This window comes from Anabrus simplex, chromosome 9 (assembly GCF_040414725.1).
Source record: "Anabrus simplex isolate iqAnaSimp1 chromosome 9, ASM4041472v1, whole genome shotgun sequence".
In the NCBI taxonomy this organism is placed as follows: domain Eukaryota; kingdom Metazoa; phylum Arthropoda; class Insecta; order Orthoptera; family Tettigoniidae; genus Anabrus; species Anabrus simplex.
The window spans coordinates 43,866,050-43,885,967 of NC_090273.1; the positions used below are offsets into that span (position 1 = coordinate 43,866,050).

A 19,918-nucleotide genomic window follows, 5' to 3' on the forward strand; every position below is an offset into this window, starting at 1 on the left:
GCCTTTTTACTACACTATAACATATGTGTCTCCTTAATTAAAGCAAATAATCTACATATCAATATCCTACGTCCAATTCAAGAAGAACTCCAAACATCTCAGCCTTCCTCAATATGAACTTTTGTCAAAAACATCAGTAAAGGAGCTTCGTAAAGATCTAAGAACTCGCGAATTTGGAGGTAGGAGTGTTAAAGTCTTTGCAGATGCATCTGACTCTAACAAAGCTGGATTATCCACATATGAACGCAAACGTGGCGGCTGTCCGGACCATTCCAGGCAGATCCTTAGACGCTACCCGATGCAGACACTGCACCGAGAATGAATCACTTGGTCATGTCTTAGGATTCTGTGATGGAGGAACATTATTACGTAATTCACACCATCACATGGTGAGGTATAAGTTCGCTAATGCTTTGCGACAGAAAGGGTAGCAAGTACACGAAGAAATCCTATGCGTTTCCTCAGACGGGTCTACTAGAAGAGTTGATATTATTGCATGTTCTAACAACTCTAGGCATGGCATAGTTATTGACCCCTCCATCCGATTCGAGGTTGATTTTCAACAAGCTTAGGAAGTGGATAAAGCAATCTATGAACCTACTGTTAATTAATTCAAAGACAGATATAAGTTGAAATGCGTTGATGTAATAGATCTACTGATAAGAGCACGAGGCGCTACATCTCGTTCTTTTTTATAAAATTTCAAAAAAATATCAAATTACAACTTCCGTACGAGATGAGATATCACCATAGTACTAAAGAAGAGTTGTCAAGTTTTGAATCACCTTCTTAATCCGCACCTCTAGGTGTTTAAAATTTATTTCATATTATTATACACTGAGTGGCCTAAAGTCATGAGAAGACATTAAATGTGATGTTAATAACGAGTTGCTCCTCCGGGAGCCCTTAAACGGCAACAAGACGGCGAGACATGACTCTACAAGGTATTGGAATCGTTCTGGAGGGATCTGGACCCGAGCATCTTGGACTGCTGCCCACAATTGATCTTGTACCGAGCTCGATAGCTTCACTCGCTTAAGTATTCCAGCATTCGGGAGATAGGGGGTTCGAGCCGCACTGTCGGCAGCCCTGAAGATGGTTTTCCGTGGTTTCCCATTTTCACACCAGGCAAATGCAAGGGCTTTACCTTATTAAGGCCAAGGTCACTTCCTTCCCACTCCTAGCCCTTTTTAGTCCTATCGTCGCCGTAAGACCTATCTGTGTCGGTGCGATGTAAAACAACTTATAACAAGAAAATTGGTCTTGTGTAGTTGGTGCGGGGTTCATGGAGCGTACACCAGCATCGAGAGCATCCCACGATTGCTCGATTGGGTTAAGATCGCGCGATATGGAGGGCTAAGCCATGGTCGTAACTTCACAGGAGTGCTCCTCCAATCATCTGCGTGCCAACCCAGAGCGGTATCATGGCGCATTGTCCTGTTAAAACATGGCATGTCCATCAGGGCACTCTAGGGCCAGAAAGGGATGCAGATGGTCTTAAATAATGTCCATATAACATGCACATGTCAGTGCTCCCTGCAGCCGGACAATAGGGCATAATTGCGACCATGAGAATGCCGCCCAGACCAGAACTGAGCCACCTCCCGCCTGGACACAGCCTTGTTGACACACCGGAACCATAGCTTCATGCGGCATACGCCACACTCCTTTGTGCCCATCAGCTCGATACAACGGGAACCGGGATTCATCGGACCATACCACACGCCGCCAGTGTTCCATAGTCCATTGCCGATGATCGCGGGCCCATGCACGTCATTGAGCTCTCTGTCGAGGTGTCAGCAAAGGGACACAAGTTGGTCGTCGGCCGGTGAAGCCTATGCAGTGCAGTTTCCTCCTTACAGTGCTTGTAGAAATGGTTTGCTGACTACCAACATTCAACTGGCCGGTGATCTGACTCACAGTAGCCCGTCGAGCGCCCAGTACGATTCTGCGGAGGTGATATGACACCTATTGCCTTTCCGTGCGGTGGTTTACGCCGGTGGTAACATTCTCTCTACGATATTGAAGATCCACCTCAACACTGTTGACCTCGGAAACCCGTATTCGCGTGTAATCTCCGCAATGCTATGACCCATGCGCCGTGCGCAGATGATCATCCCACGGACAAAGTCGGTTAACTCGCGACGTGACAGTGACAGACTGCTCGGCTACACCGCAGCTAGCAGCAATGCTCAGGGATCATACACGGCACATTTTCTAATGGAACGCCCCTTCCCGTGACTTTTGGCCACTCAGTGTATTTTAATATTGTAATTATAATTTTAATGTTGATTATTATTGTAATGTAGGTACACTGAATCCTTGGGGGCCACCTCAATTGGGAGACAGTTTTGTGAAAAAAAGTGGAACCTGTATATTTAAGAATTAATTTTTGCATATCAGTCTAGAGATCCACATCTCCAAGTGGTCTAGTTCCATTGTGGTGGTTACATTCAACGACAATGCTTCCTCACCGTAGATAAGGACTGTGAAAACATAATAGCTTACCAACAAAAGTTGAGTCCCTATGCTCAGATGAAGGAAGGCTTTTTCAGTACGGAATTCAAATTAACCAACGCTACTGGTACTCGCTCTATATGGCATTTCATTTCAACCGAGTGATCCCAATGTGAGCTAACGGTGGTGCCTAGATCCGTAAATTTATTTGGTCTCTCAGTTCCTGTAGCATACAGAAATAATCTTCCTGGAATAATGCTCTGTTTAACAACAACCATCATTTTTGTTTCCTTTGCGTTAATATGGAAACCATAAGATTCGCTTACTTCTGGTATTTTATTTACTAATCCGTGTAGACCCTCCACAAGGAATGAGCGAACACAACTATGTCGTCAACATATCTTGTATTATTAATATCCTCACCATTAAGATGAACACCATGATCCAAATCTGCAAGAGCCTCTTGGACCATGGTCTCTGAGTATAAAATGCAGCCAGCCTGGTGGTCGTGATCGCTAAGGGTCAAGTCTATATGGTCTGACACTGCGGTTAGTGGGGTGACCAACTGTTGATGGAAGGAATGAAGGACAAGACAGTCAAGAAAGGTGGAAATTGCACGATTTAGGGGAGACAGCTACATATTTAGCTGTATTTTTAAACGAAAAAAATTGTAACATTTTCAAAAGCATTGTGTTACCAGTTTTCTTCTTTTCTGACTAAGAGTAAGTACTCTTAATGATGTAATAATGTAGGAAAACACATTTCACGCATCTTTACCTTCAATTTCTTTTCAAATCCACGAAGAATACTGAACGTATTCTTGCAAAATTATGTCGACGTTACTTCGATCAGGATGTAAGTATGACATGCTGATTTCCCCACTTTGCATTATATGCACATATGAATTTATTCTCCCCTTTTACCTTCTCGGGTTTTAATGATTACTTTCTTTTTTTGTGACGAAGTAGAAGTACAGTCCTCACTATCCGACGCCGAATCCATTTCAAAACTCACAAAAACGTCAGGGAAAACACCAGTTAATACAACACGTCTATGTTGATGCGCTTCGTGGAACAGAATGGCCACACACACACGCCATGCCACAAACCACCACCGTCTCAATCTTATATATACAGACCAAGCCGTCTCCGTCTCAATCTCTATATACTGCCTGCTCTGTGCCGCGAGAATTGCGTTTGCAGCGACATTGCAGATGGCAGCACTTACTGCACCCAGAGCACATGTTGGTTAAATGAGAGTTCGTCCGTAAAGCCAATATAAAATGAAAAATAATTCTTAACATGTTACTAACTGAAAAGATAATGCACATACAGAAACTTACATTTCACATTTGAGCTTGGCTTAAGATATAGAAACGTAAAATATATAAAATCTTACCAGTTACAGTAAATATATTAGGATCATCCCACTGATGCATGGTACATAAACATTTCAGAATTTTCTCGACACGAGTAACGGAGCACCTTTTCAGTCTTTTTCTTACTGTTATTTACCAGCAGTGGACGCAAAAATATTTCTATCACTATTTCGCTGACCCTATGTTCATAACCAGATTTCAGGTTGCGTTTTACGGCACATAATGCGTGCGTTCGTCATGTCATTAAATCCACCACCCAATCTCACTGAACTAAATAGAGCTTCTATTGCGTCTCCAGAAAATCATCTAGTCAGAACATAAAATAACTAGCTTTTTAACAGATAAGACACAAATTCCATTATAGATTTCACAGTTAGCGAGACAGCATCTCCCGTCTCATTAGTCAGGCACTTCAGTTTTTCACGTTTTGATTCCAACCGAATCATTTTAACGTACTTGATGAAATCATCATTCAACCATTGTAAGTATTTTGTCTGCTGGTGAATAGAAATGCACACAATCTGGATTGTTTTGCCGAAAAACATTAGAGTAGTCATTTCTGAACTAAAAGGAATGGATCGGAGACTTCTAAGCCTTTAACGAGGAAGTAGACAGCAGGACTAGAGAACTCGGATTACAAGTCGGATTACACAAGAAAACACAACAGTTTATTTGCGAGAGCAGGAGGTTTTAGAATATATGTACCGCATACACCTTCAACATTAACCACACAAACGAACTTGTCACTGGTTCCGACGTAGAGGAGCCGTACCTAATCAGACATTTAATCGGCGATCACTGTTACAATCCTCTCTGTTGGTCTGAGAGTTTAACATTCAGCTCTAAGTCTTTCGTTCACTAATTGGGAAATCCTGACAAACACTATCAACATTTTCCATTTAGGCTACCTGTCCAGAGTACTTCGTGACGGAGCTGACACTAGACCAGGAGTCTTGCCATATTCGTAACATTTTAGGATACTATTCCCCACGCCACATAGTGCCGCCTGATTTGTTCTTGACTGCCCGGGTTTTGTCATGCGAAAATTATAAATTTATTTTTTAAAACGGTCGTTTTTCCTTTATATTTGGCTGCTTCCTTTACTTTATTCAGACGATCACTTTCTGGGTTGTCTTCGAATTGTCTCCGTAGTCTTTTGACTTCATTATGGTTACTCATCAGCTGTTATTGTAGTTTCAGAATTCTTGATCGGAGCCTCTAATGTCTAATTTTCTGATCACTGCTGTCAGTTTTACTCGTTGGAATATTGAGTTGGATTGATACATCGTTGTTCAAATGAATTTCGTACTCATGATCCAATGTATTTCCTGCGATTGAAGAGCTTGTTTTATCACAGATTTCTTCCGAAGAAATATCTTGTCGCTGTCTGGTCTTCCGTGGAGAAATTTTTCTGTTTGAAGGTAATGGGGATAATTCGAAGTCCGACTAGGCACGCTCTCTGTTTTCAATATATTTTTCTTTTGGTTTTATCTTTCAGCTCCATCTCTAAAATTCAGGCTACAAACACGAGAATAATCGGATGGAATCCATTGCTTACCCTTGGTTGATCCTTGCCTTGATATAGCGTTAAGCCAATTTTCCCTAAGTTATTTACTTGGGAGGATAACAGGAATCCTCACACCTGAAGAATTTGGAACACAACAATTAATCATTTTACAACCAGACACACACACATAAATGCTCGATGCAAACACACTAGAACACAACAACGTGGGTACGGAGATCAAGTTGGGTGCGTTAGCTGGCGCCCCCAGCGGAGGTTGGTGACACTAAGAGCTCACGCTGAGAAGCATGTTAACCGCTTAGCATAGAGCAGGCAGTATATAGAGATTGAGATGGCGAGATTGAGATGGCGGTGATACAGACTGAGACGGCGGTGCCACGAACTAACGGTAACTCGCAAGTCAGGAGGTATATCCGGAACGCTTCACCGAAGATGCTATAACTTACTGCTTTGCATTTTCAAAGATCATACTGTTACCAACGGTTATGCTATGTTTAGCTGAAGCTAGATGGCAGGTAGATATGGTCGACAAATCATTGACTGCTACTTTGTCACCAATATTTTTCTGTCGCCGATATATCAGACACGCTCACACAGAAGTATCTCTGACAAAAGATCGTTCAAGTTGTGTCAACGACATGAAATATATAGACTGCTAAACATACTCGTTACAGCGCCCCTGGCTGAAGCACAGCGAACTAACTTTTGCCTGCAACTGTCATGGCGGCTGCCACTTCTTGGTCTTGACAGTTAGCCCTTACCAGTTCAATGAATTGATGAGATTATATGTTATTGCAAATTAAAGATATATTTAAGAACAAACACGACATTTTCAAATATGCTTAATGTTCCATTGATGTTATAATTGATTTGAGGGCATAATTTTGTTTCATTTTATGGCTCTTAGTGCCTCCATGTTGGATTTTACTACAATTTCTCCATAGATAACATGCTAAGAGTGTAATTTGGTTGCTAACCTTGCCCTAACAACCACCCACTTGCTAAATTTTCTTGGTCTCCATAGATACTAATAACTAGATGTATAACTCCACTCTTCCATTAAGGCGTTTCTAAGGCAACAGATCTTAGCCTACTGCTGGGAGCCATCTTGGTGGTCTATGAAAACATAATAAACTAAAGAGAAAAACGGTCAACGGCTTCTGAGGCGGACGAAGATGGTTTACATCATCCAACGGCAAGGAAGGCGGAAGAACCGCTGTGGGGAAGATTAGTCTCCGTTGTAAGCCTGGGAAGGCAATCAGTCTAAGGGAGAAAACCCTAAATAAACCTACCGGAGCTCACAACCTCGGTAGTATCTCGATCAGGGGGTTTAACCTCTGGTCTCCTAAGACAATTTTCAACTAAACATGGAGGACAAACTCACGGAAGTAACTACCCCAGGTGGTATCAAATCCACCTCCGCCTTTGGCGGTGTTAGTAGGCCTTCGGATTCTGGGGAGCCCACACCAACATGCTTTGAGGACGAGTCGGAGCGTCCTGGAACTACTAGCAATAAGATCCGATATAAGGAACATAACTATTTCGCCACATTGAACATCAACTCACTACTTAAGCTAGGCAAACTGAAGCATTTAAATGACACTTTGACTCACCACAAGATACTACTCACAGCAATACAGGAAACCAGGTATACAGATGAGAATGCCTTTGATTCGCAGGGGTACCGTATTTTTAAGGGAAAGGTAGGGCGCAGGAGAATGAAGAATGTGCCACACCTGGGGACTGGGTTCATTGTAAGCCATAAGATACTGGACTCGGTAATTGACTTCAACTCGCCCAATAGTCGAGTGTCCCTTCTAACCTTCCGGTGCACAAACAAGATCTACACTGCAGTAAATGTTCACGCACCTATCAATGAGGACAATAAACGTAACCCTGAAAGTACCGACAAATTTTGGGAAGAACTAGAGGACATCATCAGCAAAGTCCCAGAGCGTCATACAATCATTCTACTCGGGGACTTCAACGCACAGTTAGGGAAAGAGCGCAAATTTAGAGACATTGTGGGAGAATACCCAGCTCACTTACGAACAAATAGAAATGGGGAGCGTCTAGTGGGACTCTGCAAAGCCTGTTAATGAAGTCAACGGCCTTTAAGAGACTACCAAGGAAACAGAAGACCTGGACGTCACCCAACAACCTCTTAGGGGAATTTCAGATAGATCATGTTGCCATTGCAAGGAAAGCCCATAGAGAGATCCAGAATGTAAGAGTGTTAATTGGAGCGAATTTGGACTCCGACCACTACCTCTCCAAAATAAAGCTGAAATTTCTACCTAGGAACACTAAAAGAACCAAGTCAGTTAAACTTACTAAGTTTGATTTAGAAAAACTTGCAACTTGCAAACAGTTTACGGAGAAATTGGAAAGAATAGAATGCAGAGATTGGGATGAATTGAGGAAAAATCTAGTATAAGTAGCAACAGAGACTGCGCCATTACTAAAACAGAAGAAGCATGCCTGGTGGACAGCTAGATGTGAAGAAGCGGTAATGCAGAGGCAGATGGCCTGGTTAAAGTGGAACTCACAGAAGACACAAGACAAGAGAGAGAAGTTCATAGAGCAAAGGAAGATAACTGCCAATATCATCAGACAAGTGAAACGGCAATTCATAAAAGACCAAGTGACACAGTTGGATGATGACTTCAAGAAGAACAATACCAGAAACTTTTACAGAGGCTTTAAACGGAACTTTAGTCACTACAGTCCACCCAGTCTCCATTTCCGTGGACCAGATGGGAAGATAGCCTATAATGACACTGACAATTGCCACCTTCTCGCCAAGTACTTCGAGGATCTCCTTAATTGTGAATCACCTGATACCTTTTTTGTTTACCAAGACAACATCAAGCAACCAAACTCGCAACCACCATCCAAAGAAGAAGTAATACAAATCATCCAGTGTCTGAAAAACAACAAAGCATCCGGAGAAGATTCAATAGTAGCCGAACTATGGAAGCAGGCTGGAGACAAGACTGTAAGCAAGCTGACAGAAATTCTACAAAACATCTGGGAGGCAGAAACATTACCTAGTGACTGGACCACTGCATTGATTCATCCCTTGCACAAGAAAGGAGACTTGACTGACATCAATAATTATCGAGGAATCTCATTGGTACCTGTCACATACAAAATTTTCTCTAAAGCCTTATTAAATGGAGCCGAACCTCAACTAGACCCACAATTAGGAGAGTACCAGGCAGGATTTAGAAAAGGACGCTCTTGTACAGAACAGATACTCAATCTGCAATCAGTATTACATCAAGCAAAAATGGCCGGTAAGAAATACGTTGTCATTTTCGTCGACTTTACAAAGGCGTATGACTCAGTAGACAGACCTACTCTTATGAAGATTTTGCAGGAACTAGGACTTGATGAGAAGACCCATAACCTAATCAAACAGACTTTAAGCAACACCAGGTCACGAGTAAAGTTCAGAGGAATCATATCAGAAAGTTTTGAAATTAAATCAGGAGTGAGACAGGGAGATAGTCTGTCCCCTCTCCTCTTTAACAGTGCCTTGGAGAAAGTAATAAGAGAGTGGCGAAAGGAGTTAGCTAGAATGGAGATTCCAAGTGGCATTTATTTGGGACATAAGCGCAATGAGTTCAATGTTGACTGTCTGGCGTATGCCGATGATCTGGCCCTGATATCTAATTCAATAGAAACTTCAGTGAAACAACTAAATGTTATCAGACAACAAGCAGCAAAGGTTGGGCTACATGTGTCTCTCGAAAAAACACAATTCATCACGAACATCGGTGAATCTCCTTGTACGTTGCATCTGGAACAGGGAGAGATCAGGAAAACCAACAGGTTTAAGTACTTGGGAGAATGGTTGGAATCCAATCTCTCTGAAGGAACAGCTTTGTCAACTCGAGTTAACAGGCTTGAAATGGCCTACCAACTGACCAAGAATACGTATAATAAAAAGTGTCTGTCTCGTAATACTAAGATGAAGCACTACCGGACAGTCATCCGCCCTGAAGCTTTATATGCTTCAGAATGTTTAACATTCAACAGGAAGGGACTCATGGAAAAACTTGAAATCCAGGAAAGAAAGATAATGAGGAAGATACTGGGGCCAGTCAAGGAAGGGGACAGTTATAAAAGACGGCCTAACCAAAAGCTCTACAAGTACTGTGAAAGAATAACGAATGTAGCAAGGAAGAGACGCCTAGCATTCTATGGGCACGTCTACAGGATGCATCCTACCAGGTTGACCAACCGGATTCTCAGCTACTGGCAAAATAGGAAGACCAAGTCACCATAGTTGATGGAAGTGAATAAAGATCTACAGGAACTGGGAATAACAGAAGGAATCTTAAAGGATCGTACAGCACTCAGGAAGATGCTTAAACATAAGAAGTTCCAGGACAGACTACCAACAAAGAAGACTGGCGCCCTTTGGACAAAGGAGAGGAAGGAGCAACACAGCCTGAGGATGCGCAACTACTGGGCAAACATCAAAGCCCATGCAATAGCTGAATGTCGTGGTCCTTAGCTGGCCTATACGAAACAAGAAGAAGAAATAAGCGCAGTGAATATGGTGAGCATTTGCTTGGTTAAAACGAGAATTACGTATGTAGAAGAATGGATAATTCGGCGTCATGCACTAACAATGAAGTCATTAACTACAGAAAGACATGTTATACGTACAGCAGTCCATTGAAGAATTCACACGCGTAGAGAAAGATACCCTGCCTTTTCATGACATACCTTCAGTGTCATTCTGGTATAATTTTTGAATGTTGCTTCTTTGTCTGGTTTGTTATGTTTTATGCTTTTTGCTACGTATGGCTACTTTCTAAGAACTGCTCTGCGACATGTAGCACATACGTCCGTTGGTTGCGGTGTAGAACATCTCTACGGCATCCTCTGCCTGTCGTAAGGGGCCACTAAATGGGGTAACCCCAGATTCTGAAGTTGAGAACAGCTGACCCCTGGTTGAGTGTAGCATTCCTTCCACATACGGTATCCTACCAGCTTTACCACTTTAATATTTCTATCGAACCTCTCTTGGTCGCCTGGGTTCATTCTATCATCGCCCTCTACTATGAATGCGCTAATACGCCTTCTCATTCGCCCAGTCACACATGTAAACGAGCGAACACGATGTAGTTACCAGTTCAGACGCTTGGAGTGCTGAGAAGCTGGCATTAGTCTGCTTGACGAGACACACTCGGTGATCATTGCTAAGAGTGCTGGTGTAATTTGAGCCAGTGTTTACCTTATTTGGCTTGTTTCGTTGGTTGTGAACCGTCTTAATGTGTATGTACATAATATTGTATACTGCTGTGTGCCTTAATGTAAGATGAAAAGCAGATCGGGAAGTGGGATTTCGTTTCATGAATTTCCTCTCAACGAGCAACAACGTCATAAATGGCTGAATGTTATTTCAAGAAAGGATTTCCCGCCGAATTTCAATTCGAGATCATCGAAACGATATGTTTGGTACACCGAATAAATCCACCACACTTTCACGCTACGTAGGAGATATAAACTGCGAGACTGGAATAACACTCTTAGTAAAGGAGTCCCTCTTAGCAGAAAGTCATTGCCTAAAGGAAGCAGAGAGATTGTGATTGTTGTAGTCCATCGAACAGCAGATGTTATATGACAAGAAACTCGACACCTTCTTTCAACAGAGAGACGCTTCATTCCACGTTGAGCGAATAAAAACTACTCAAGATGACTGTCATGCAATCGAAGGTAGAAATCGAATGACCCTAGTCAATAACCTTTTCTCTTTTATAATTTCTTCTGTTACTACAAAATGAAGGTTACGGCAGCATTTTTATTCTTTTTTTTTTTTTGCTATGGGCTTTACGTCGCACCGACACAGATAGGTCTTATGGCGACGATGGGATAGGAAAGGCCTAGGAGTTGGAAGGGAGCGGCCGTGGCCTTAATTAAGGTACAGCCCCAGCATTTGCCTGGTGTGAAAATGGGAAACCACGGAAAACCATTTTCAGAGCTGCCGATAGTGGGATTCGAACCTACTATCTCCCGGATGCAAGCTCACAGCCGCGCGCCTCTACACGCACGGCCAACTCGCCCGGTCATTTTTCTTCTTTAAGAGGCTTTTGGGTACAGAGCTACATACTTTAACACTCAAAACAATAAAGAAAGTCGAAGCTTGCGGTTTTTTCGTGTTCCGCATTGAGAGTGATAATCATAAGACTAATGTTAACAGGATAAATCTTCAAAGCACATTAAACCGAAGATCTGTCATTCTGTTGATAGTGAAATGCCTCTTCTTGCTTTCGACAAATGACACATTCTGAAAAGTAAGAAATTCTTTACTCAAAAAATCTGTTTGATGGTTATCAGGATATAAATGGTGATTTTATGAGGAAACTGTATCAGATGCAATCAAATGAAACTGTGAAACCGGTTCATTTTTCTTACATGCAAAACCATCGAGCCGTCTAAGTTTAAGAAAATAAATGTGCGGCGTGTGGAAAGATATTTTTGCGCGACTGAAGTAATAACAGCCCTAGAATATTTAAAACCGGGCGAGTTGGCCGTGCGTGTAGAGGCGCGCGGCTGTGAGCTTGCATCCGGGAGATAGTAGGTTCGAATCCCACTATCGGCAGCCCTGAAGATGGTTTTCCGTGGTTTCCCATTTTCACACCAGGCAAATGCTGGGGCTGTACCTTAATTAAGGCCACGGCCGCTTCCTTCCAACTCCTAGGCCTTTCCTATCGCATCGTCGCCATAAGACCTATCTGTGTCGGTGCGACGTAAAGCCCCTAGCAAGAGAATATTTAAAAGACCATTCGTATACAGATATGCACGATTTTTTAATGCAGGTACCACTGTCAAATACATTTTATCGATAAAAATTTGATTCGACATACCGGTACGTGTCAGTAGCACAAATGTAGCAACATTGCAGCCGGACAAGATGCTTGATTCTTTTGACAAGACCAAGGCGTTCAACAGTGCTCATGGACTTGATTTATTAAAGAGATTAAAATAGCAGGCTGCAGTACCCATCTGATTTGCCACTGTGGATTTTGAAAGTTATTGATGTTTTTGTATTGAAAGAACAATCATTTGTGCATAAAAATCCTGTTGCGTCTTTGAGTGACTATTTAGTGCCTGTGTTGCGTGATTTTCCTCACTTCAGTTGTCCTGAAATCAGACATTCATAGTTATTGAGTGAAGTTACAGTATTTGCAACTGTGCTAGTCCTGTATTCTTAAATAACATAGATCTTTGAAAGATTTGAACGCGAGGACGTGAAACACTTAAACAGAAAAGTGTGTAAAATTATTTATTTTCTACAGCATTTAATACCTATCGTTATCATTATTTTGTACGTTTTTTCCGCTTCATAGGGGTACGTTCTTCACTGAATTTCTTTATTAAGGTGTAAGGTGTGATTCAAATATGTTTATTGAGTGATTGGCTATATATTTGAACATAAATATACAAAACACTTAACGTGTGCCGTAGTGCACAATCGTGTTTCAATGCCAGCGAAGCAGCGCTCGGTGGTAAAAATGGGAACTAGGCCCATATCACTCATATTGCTGTATTGGGAAGGCGTATTAGCGCAGTCATAGTAGAGGGCGATGATTCTACTGAATTCATAGCCTACATTTATTTATTTATTTATTTATTTATTTATTTATTTATTTATTTATTTATTTATTTATTTATTTATTTATTTATTTATTTATTTATTTATTTATTTATTTATTTATTTTAACCTTGCACACTTTCTCAAAGACCGTACTCCATCACACAACAACTTCTGCAGATCCTTTCTATGGCAGATTCAGAGGAAATAAGCATATGTTTTGCCTACAAGTGTCATGGCTGCCAGTGGTTCAAGTAGATTCAAAGATGGCCATCAGATTAGCAGTCTATATTTTTAATGTCGTTGACTTGGATCATGTTCACAGGGTTATGTTATCTGCTGTAGCTCAAGGTCCATATCCGTTTCTCATTTACCAGTTACCTACGGCGATATTAAAGGTGTTAAATCATACATTTTATCATAGTGTATTTATGAACACAGTAGAGAGAATACCTATCTGGCAACACTGTATGTCAACAGCTAGCTCATGTTTCATACGTAGCTGGAAAATGAAGCACGTTTGAATACATAATATTTTTTCGAGAAGTACTTGTCTGATTTTCAAAATAATCACGGTGCTGAATTTATAATGTTTGTAGACGCAAGGCTGTATGTACAAAATAGTGTAGTACCGTTTAAAAAGCGAAGTTAGTACAATTATTATCTCATAAAATATTAAGCCACGAAACAGTACTGTAAGTCCGATTATTAGCCTTTTCGTACCGTTACTGAAAATGAAAACAAAACGCCAATATCTTTAACCGTTCACCAGTTATTTGAGGTGGATAACGTTGCTGAATAGCCCTGTATATGGCAGGAATCTTTGTATTAAGTTCATAAATTTATTATTTTTAGTCATTTTATTTTTAAACCTACAATTAAGTACTGTAAATAACTGGTATCCCGGAGACACGACACGGGTAATCACATTCCGTTTATTAATTTATTGCACATCATGTTAACAACCTTTTCCCTATGCATTATTAAAACTTCAAATTATAAATATAAATATTATTTTTCCCATTTCTAATGTCCGAAATCTTCCGAAAAATAGTACCCGTTATTGTCATCACAACTAGAAGTATCTCCACACTGGCCTCCCGCGACCAAAGTGTGACAGTGACGATAAGCATATGCTCGCGCTTCCTGTGACTGAATCACCGAAGTTACAGACATTTTTGTGTCAGAAATACGGCGGTCACAGATATTCTGAAATATCATTTAAGCTCATCTCAAATGGCAGAATAGTTGCGTATTGTGAAATTTCGCGCCGACAGTAACACGAAAATTGCTTCCGAAACAGTTGTGGGACAAATGACGTCCCGCGCGGAACATTTACAAAATACCTTCAAATTCGGGACGCTTGGTCACCCTAGTGGTTAGCCTGTTCGAACCCCGTTGGTGGAAACAAATCTATACCTTGGTTCTAAAAGGGCCAATGTCACTTTTTAATCGGAATTGAGATAGTAACAGATACGAAAGCTGTTAATCTCAGCTTAAAACATATTAAAAGAGCCAATGCATCCGATAAATATTAAATGAACAGTTGAAGTTTAATTAAATAAACCATTGCCAATTATGTTAGATTAGAGACCTGAGATTTTTTAAAAAAAAGATACAAATATTTTGTATTTACCAGCGGCGGCTGGTGGTATCTGAAGCTGGGTGTTTCAGCAAAATGTTCAATATCACATTTTTATATGAGAAGCTTGCTGAAATACCCAGAAACTCTATTATCCTTAAGTAATGAACTACATTCCTATTAAAACTGAACTATACCCGGCAATTAAAATACAGGAAATACGAGACCAATTATACAGTATAATTACGATTATACTTACCTCACTTGATTTGAAAATTTGCCCTCCTGTTTTTCATTGACACAAAACGTTGGTAGTATTGTGGGTGGACCGGCATGGCGTACTAGTGGCGTGGAAAATAAATTACCTTCGCGATAGGATACAAAGCAAGAATGAAGTCATACTACTTATTTGTGCTATCTAACGGGAACATTTGGAATTGTTTCTCGATAGTGGGTTTGCTGGTCTCGTGCAAGCTCAAGGGTCAATACTGGCGAGCGTGCTGCTTGATGCTTAGGCTCGTCCCTACTGAAACTACATTGTGCCGCGCTGTCCGCTTGGGAGTTGCCGTAGGAAAGCAAACCCCCTGAGTCTGATTCGAAGCCGACAGCGTTTATTGGTCCATTACGAAGCATTACTACATCGAACGACTAAAGGTGGTTGATTTCAACATATTTTAGAATATATGTTAGGTTTATTACACTAATAAGTTAGAATGTAAAATTATGGGGAGTTGTGCAAAACTCTAACAATACCACACACCGCCCCTGGTATTTAGTCAGTTTATTTCCACAAAGAAAGTGTAAACTTATTTAAAATTAGTTGTTGTAAGAAATAGTTGGAGACTATAAACGAAGCTTCAAATTCTCACAGCTCGGAAACAGTTTTTTGACAATGGGCTTTCTAGAATCAAGGTGCAAAAATATCACTTTCAGAATGTTGACCGACAGGGTAGGGGAGGTGGTGGTATACAATTTCTAATCACTACATTGCGTGTCAAAAGCCTGGATTAAATTCCAAACCTCTTCGTAGTGTTCACATGGAGTGAGGGCATATGACGCTGTTGGTGGTGATTCATCCGTCGGATGGAAACGTTAAGCCTTGAGCAGACCCCTTCGACAGGAGTAGGCTATGTCCGACGCTGGATTTCAACTTCTCCCTATCTCTTTATCATCATCCCACATCCAGACGCGCAGGTTGCCCACGGACGTTAAATAGAAATATATTACTGCACCTGGTGAGCCGAACATGTCCTTGGACACTCCCGACACTAAAAGTTAAACGATAAGTAAATAAATAAACAAATAAACACATATTAATATTAAATTGTATGTTAGATAAACTTGAAATATTAGAAAAAAAATAATAATTAGAAACATTCAGAATTCAGTCAAAAGTATAGAATTGTGGAAATTAAGAAATAAAAAGGGAATCTATCAGAAAATAGAACACAGAACGTAAACAGTAAGAAAAGGGAGACTGTTATACACCGCCTCGCAAAGGCCGTTTGAATTCGCCCGCGAAGTGATCTGATTGGCTAACTTCAGCCGCTGATAAAATGACAACGGTGTGAGACACCGAACTGAAAACGAAAATCCGCAGCCTTTTCCCAGTCATTCGACCGGGTCATGAATGAAATGAATGAAGCCCCCATCTAGCGCGAGGATAGGAATTGTGCCGGCTGCCGAAGCCTGTCGCACTCCTCTGGGGTAATGATTAATGAATGGCAGATGAAATGACATGATAGTGGAGAGTGTTGCTGGAATGAAAGATGACAGGGAAAACCGGAGTACACGGAGAAAAACCTGTCCTGCCTCCGCTTTGTCCAGCACAAATCTCACATAGAGTGACCGGGATTTGAACCACGGAACCCAGTGCTGAGAGGCCGGCGCGCTGCCGCCTGAGCCACGGAGGCTCTTGAAATGCCGAATTTTTCTTTTCATATTTTAATGCTCTGTAAACTGTAGTATTAAGGCATCTGAATATTTTAAGGTATGTATGAATTTGTGTATGAACGGGCTGTATTCACAATGCTAAGATAATAGTAATTTGGCAGCTCAGTTTAATGTAAATCATAGCATGACGAATTATTCGGCATGGTCATAGTGTAAAAGTTTGAAATACTTAACGTACGTATGAATTTGTACAACCTGTGACAATAAAGTTCGGTGAATAATCCTGTACTATCAACAAAGTTCGGTGAATAATTCTATACTATCAACATAGATGAACAATGCACGACAGTGACCTTACTCTCCTTCGAAATAGTCTTCTCCCATAACTATGCTCTGCTGAGATCGGCGATGCATGTCCTGGGAACTTTGCAAGGAGGCTTCCTATGGGATGGTGTTCAAAAGCCTCGTCACGTTTCGTTGGATGTCAGGAATATCGTCAAATCTCTTTCCTTTCAAAACGAGTTTGTTGCGTGACTTTTCGGCTCTGACCTTTTTCCGACGAGGGGATCATGGAGAACGCCATTCCATGCTTTGCCGTTTCGTTTCAGGGTCGTACCTGAGGCACCAGGTTTCATTCTCAGTGACAATACAGTTCAAGAAATCTGGTGTCGCATGCGCCGTTTCGATAAAATCCTGTGAAGCCTCTAAACGTGCCTGCTTCTGATCGTCAGTCAAGTGATGTGGCACAAGACGAGAACACGTTTTCCTCTTCCCTAAATTCTGGGTAACGATTTGTCGCACGGATCCACAGTTAATCTGCAGTTCATCTGCTATCATGCGCACAGTAAATGGCCGATCGTTCGTGATTAATATCCTCACCTTCTCAATATTTTTGTCACTGACGGCGGTCGCCGGTCTTCCGCTACGGGGGTTGTCAGAAACACTTTCCCGGCTTCCTCGAAAACGGGTGAACCACTCCTACACACACTTCAAGGACAGTGCTTGATCTTCATAAACACGTACCAGCATCGCATGCGTTTCTTTCGGTGTCTTGCCAAGCTTGAAACAAAACTGTACATTGATCTTTTGGTCGTTCATGTTCCTGTTCGCAGTTCAGAGCCAACGCTCTAAACACGCACTGTGTCAAACAGGTCTTAAACGGCACAAACACGATGCTCAACTGAACAACGTTGGGAGCAGGTGGTCAAAACCTGCTGCTACGCCAGTGTGTCGCCAGTGTTGCCGGATCGACCGTTCTGACTTCATTCACCGAACTTTATTGTGACAGGTTGTATATGACGGTGCTGTAATATTAAGCTGATAATAAGCTCAACCTATAGTGATTTAAGCCGTAGTATTAAGTATTGGAAATACTTAAGTTGTATGTGAATTTATATATGATGATGTTTTGGATTTAGAATTTTAAACTAGTAGTATTTCTTGTAACATATTCTTTCCAGGGAATTGTTTGTTGTACTCTTGTTGTTCTTGTTGTTGTTGGGTAATTATGTTTTAACTTTACTTTATTATCCCACTACTGTAAGGGGTCATTGCCACCGGGATATTTCCCAATTGTGACGTATTTTTTAATAATAATAAAAAGTTATTTATCAGTATGACCAACCCTCTAACACTCATCTACCCGGGTCACGCTGTTTCGGACCGCCCTGTATTTTGGGCATACCTTTCGGATATATGAAAACAGATTAACAAAAGAAAAAAGATACTCAAATGTCTTTGGAAGAGAAAGTCAACAAGGAGAACCTGGATTCGAGAAGAGAGAAAAGAAAGTTGGTACAAACTGGTCTGAAGAGAGGAAGAGAGGAAGAATAAACACAGCAAAAGGATAAAGGAGTATTGGAAGGAAGGTAGAAAGAAAGCATGAAAGAAAGATGAAACATTAAAGGCTGCTGAATTGGTATTGGCACGTTGTCATTACCAGGCCATAACGGGAAGATAAGAAAAGAAGGAATAAAAATATAATCTTACCCCATCATTGTCCTTAGAGCGAGGGACCTTCCCTGGACACGTGTCGAGAAGTGTGTGGTTGGCGATGGTAGTGTTGTCAGAGTCATCATCTTCCTTGACCATGGCGACGATAGCCACTGACAGCATCACCTTAATGATGTAGTTGAAGGCCACGCCACACAGCAGGAGGAATGCGACAGCATACCGCAACCTTCCTGCAAAAATAATGGCGATCATTAGGATTTACAAGTAAACATGCAGAATATACAGAATTCGTGTAATTATTGGGGAGGGGGGGGAGATGATTAACATGAACATAGGCATGTGAAATGAGGAACGACTATTAATGCAAACATTCCTACATAACAACAATAGTCACAAACAAACAGAAAAACAAATAACAATACTAACAGAGCTTGTTTCTCAAATACATTTTTGAACGAATCATAAGTAGGGAGTTTTCAATAACATTAACAGAAAACTAGAACTTGATTCATAAATAAATATTTTGAAGGAATGTTTTATGTACGAATCTATCAAAAATAATCATAAGTAAAAAAATTAGAACTCGCTTCATAAATATATTTTCTTAATAAATGTCCTATCACAGTACATAATGCATTTCTTGATACGAAATGTGATAAGCTCTGCCCCCAGATGTACCGCCTGAACAGTCCCCATTAGGAAATGCAGCTCTCTGCAGAAATGCCAGCTTTCTTATCTCATTTCTTGATGTAAAACCATCTACCACCTTCTCCAGATTTAACACCTTAGCAGCCTTCGTATCAAACTCCACGTTCTAAGGTGACTGAACATCTAGGACGGGAATTTTTTGGGGCGGGGAAATGGTTCTCTGTCCCCTAAGATCATATAGATCATATTGAGGGGAAGCGAAAAATGCCTTCCCCCCCAAATCCGCGCCACTGAGTATATCAATAGGGTACGATACTTTATCAGTTGCCCGGGACAAATACCATACCTCCACGGAATATGGAACATGAATACAGGCTATAATACTAATAAAAAAAAAGAAGAAGAAAACGGAGAATTTTGGGCCCAATCCAGACTGAAATCGGCTGAAAACTTCGGAACAACAATGAAGTCTACAGAAACGTGGAGAAAATTTCAGAGACCACGAAAAAGAGGAGATTATCATATTCCTGACATTTGTACAGAATGGACAAAACCAGACTAACGAAAAAGCTATTCGACTACCTGTGAAACAAAACGACAACGGTGGCTTCGTAAAGATCTGGAGAAGTTCAACATCCAGGAAGTTCAATTGTTTGACAGGAAAACATTTCGGACCATGATCCAAAATTTGGAAGGGTTTCAAGTCGAAAGAACTGCAAAGACGGGAAGAGCCTGGACGGATGAAGAGAAGGAACATCATAACGCCCTTAATATGAATGAGTAGGGTCTACTGGAGGATGAGTAAACTTCAGACAAAGAAAGTAATGCAATTTTAACGTGATCCTCAGTGTTCAATTCGCAAATAATAAT

The 19,918-nt window shown here is 41.1% G+C and overlaps 1 protein-coding gene across 1 annotated transcript in view; it reads right to left on the reverse strand.

Annotated features, from left to right (window-relative positions):
• The window catches only part of LOC136880798 (sialin), a 72,711-nt gene that overhangs the window by 42,944 nt on the left and 9,849 nt on the right, over positions 1-19,918 (reverse strand). The window contains exon 2 of the mRNA XM_067153329.2: positions 18,437-18,630. Coding sequence (XP_067009430.2) covers positions 18,437-18,630 — 194 coding nt within the window. The remainder of the gene's footprint in view (positions 1-18,436; positions 18,631-19,918) is intronic.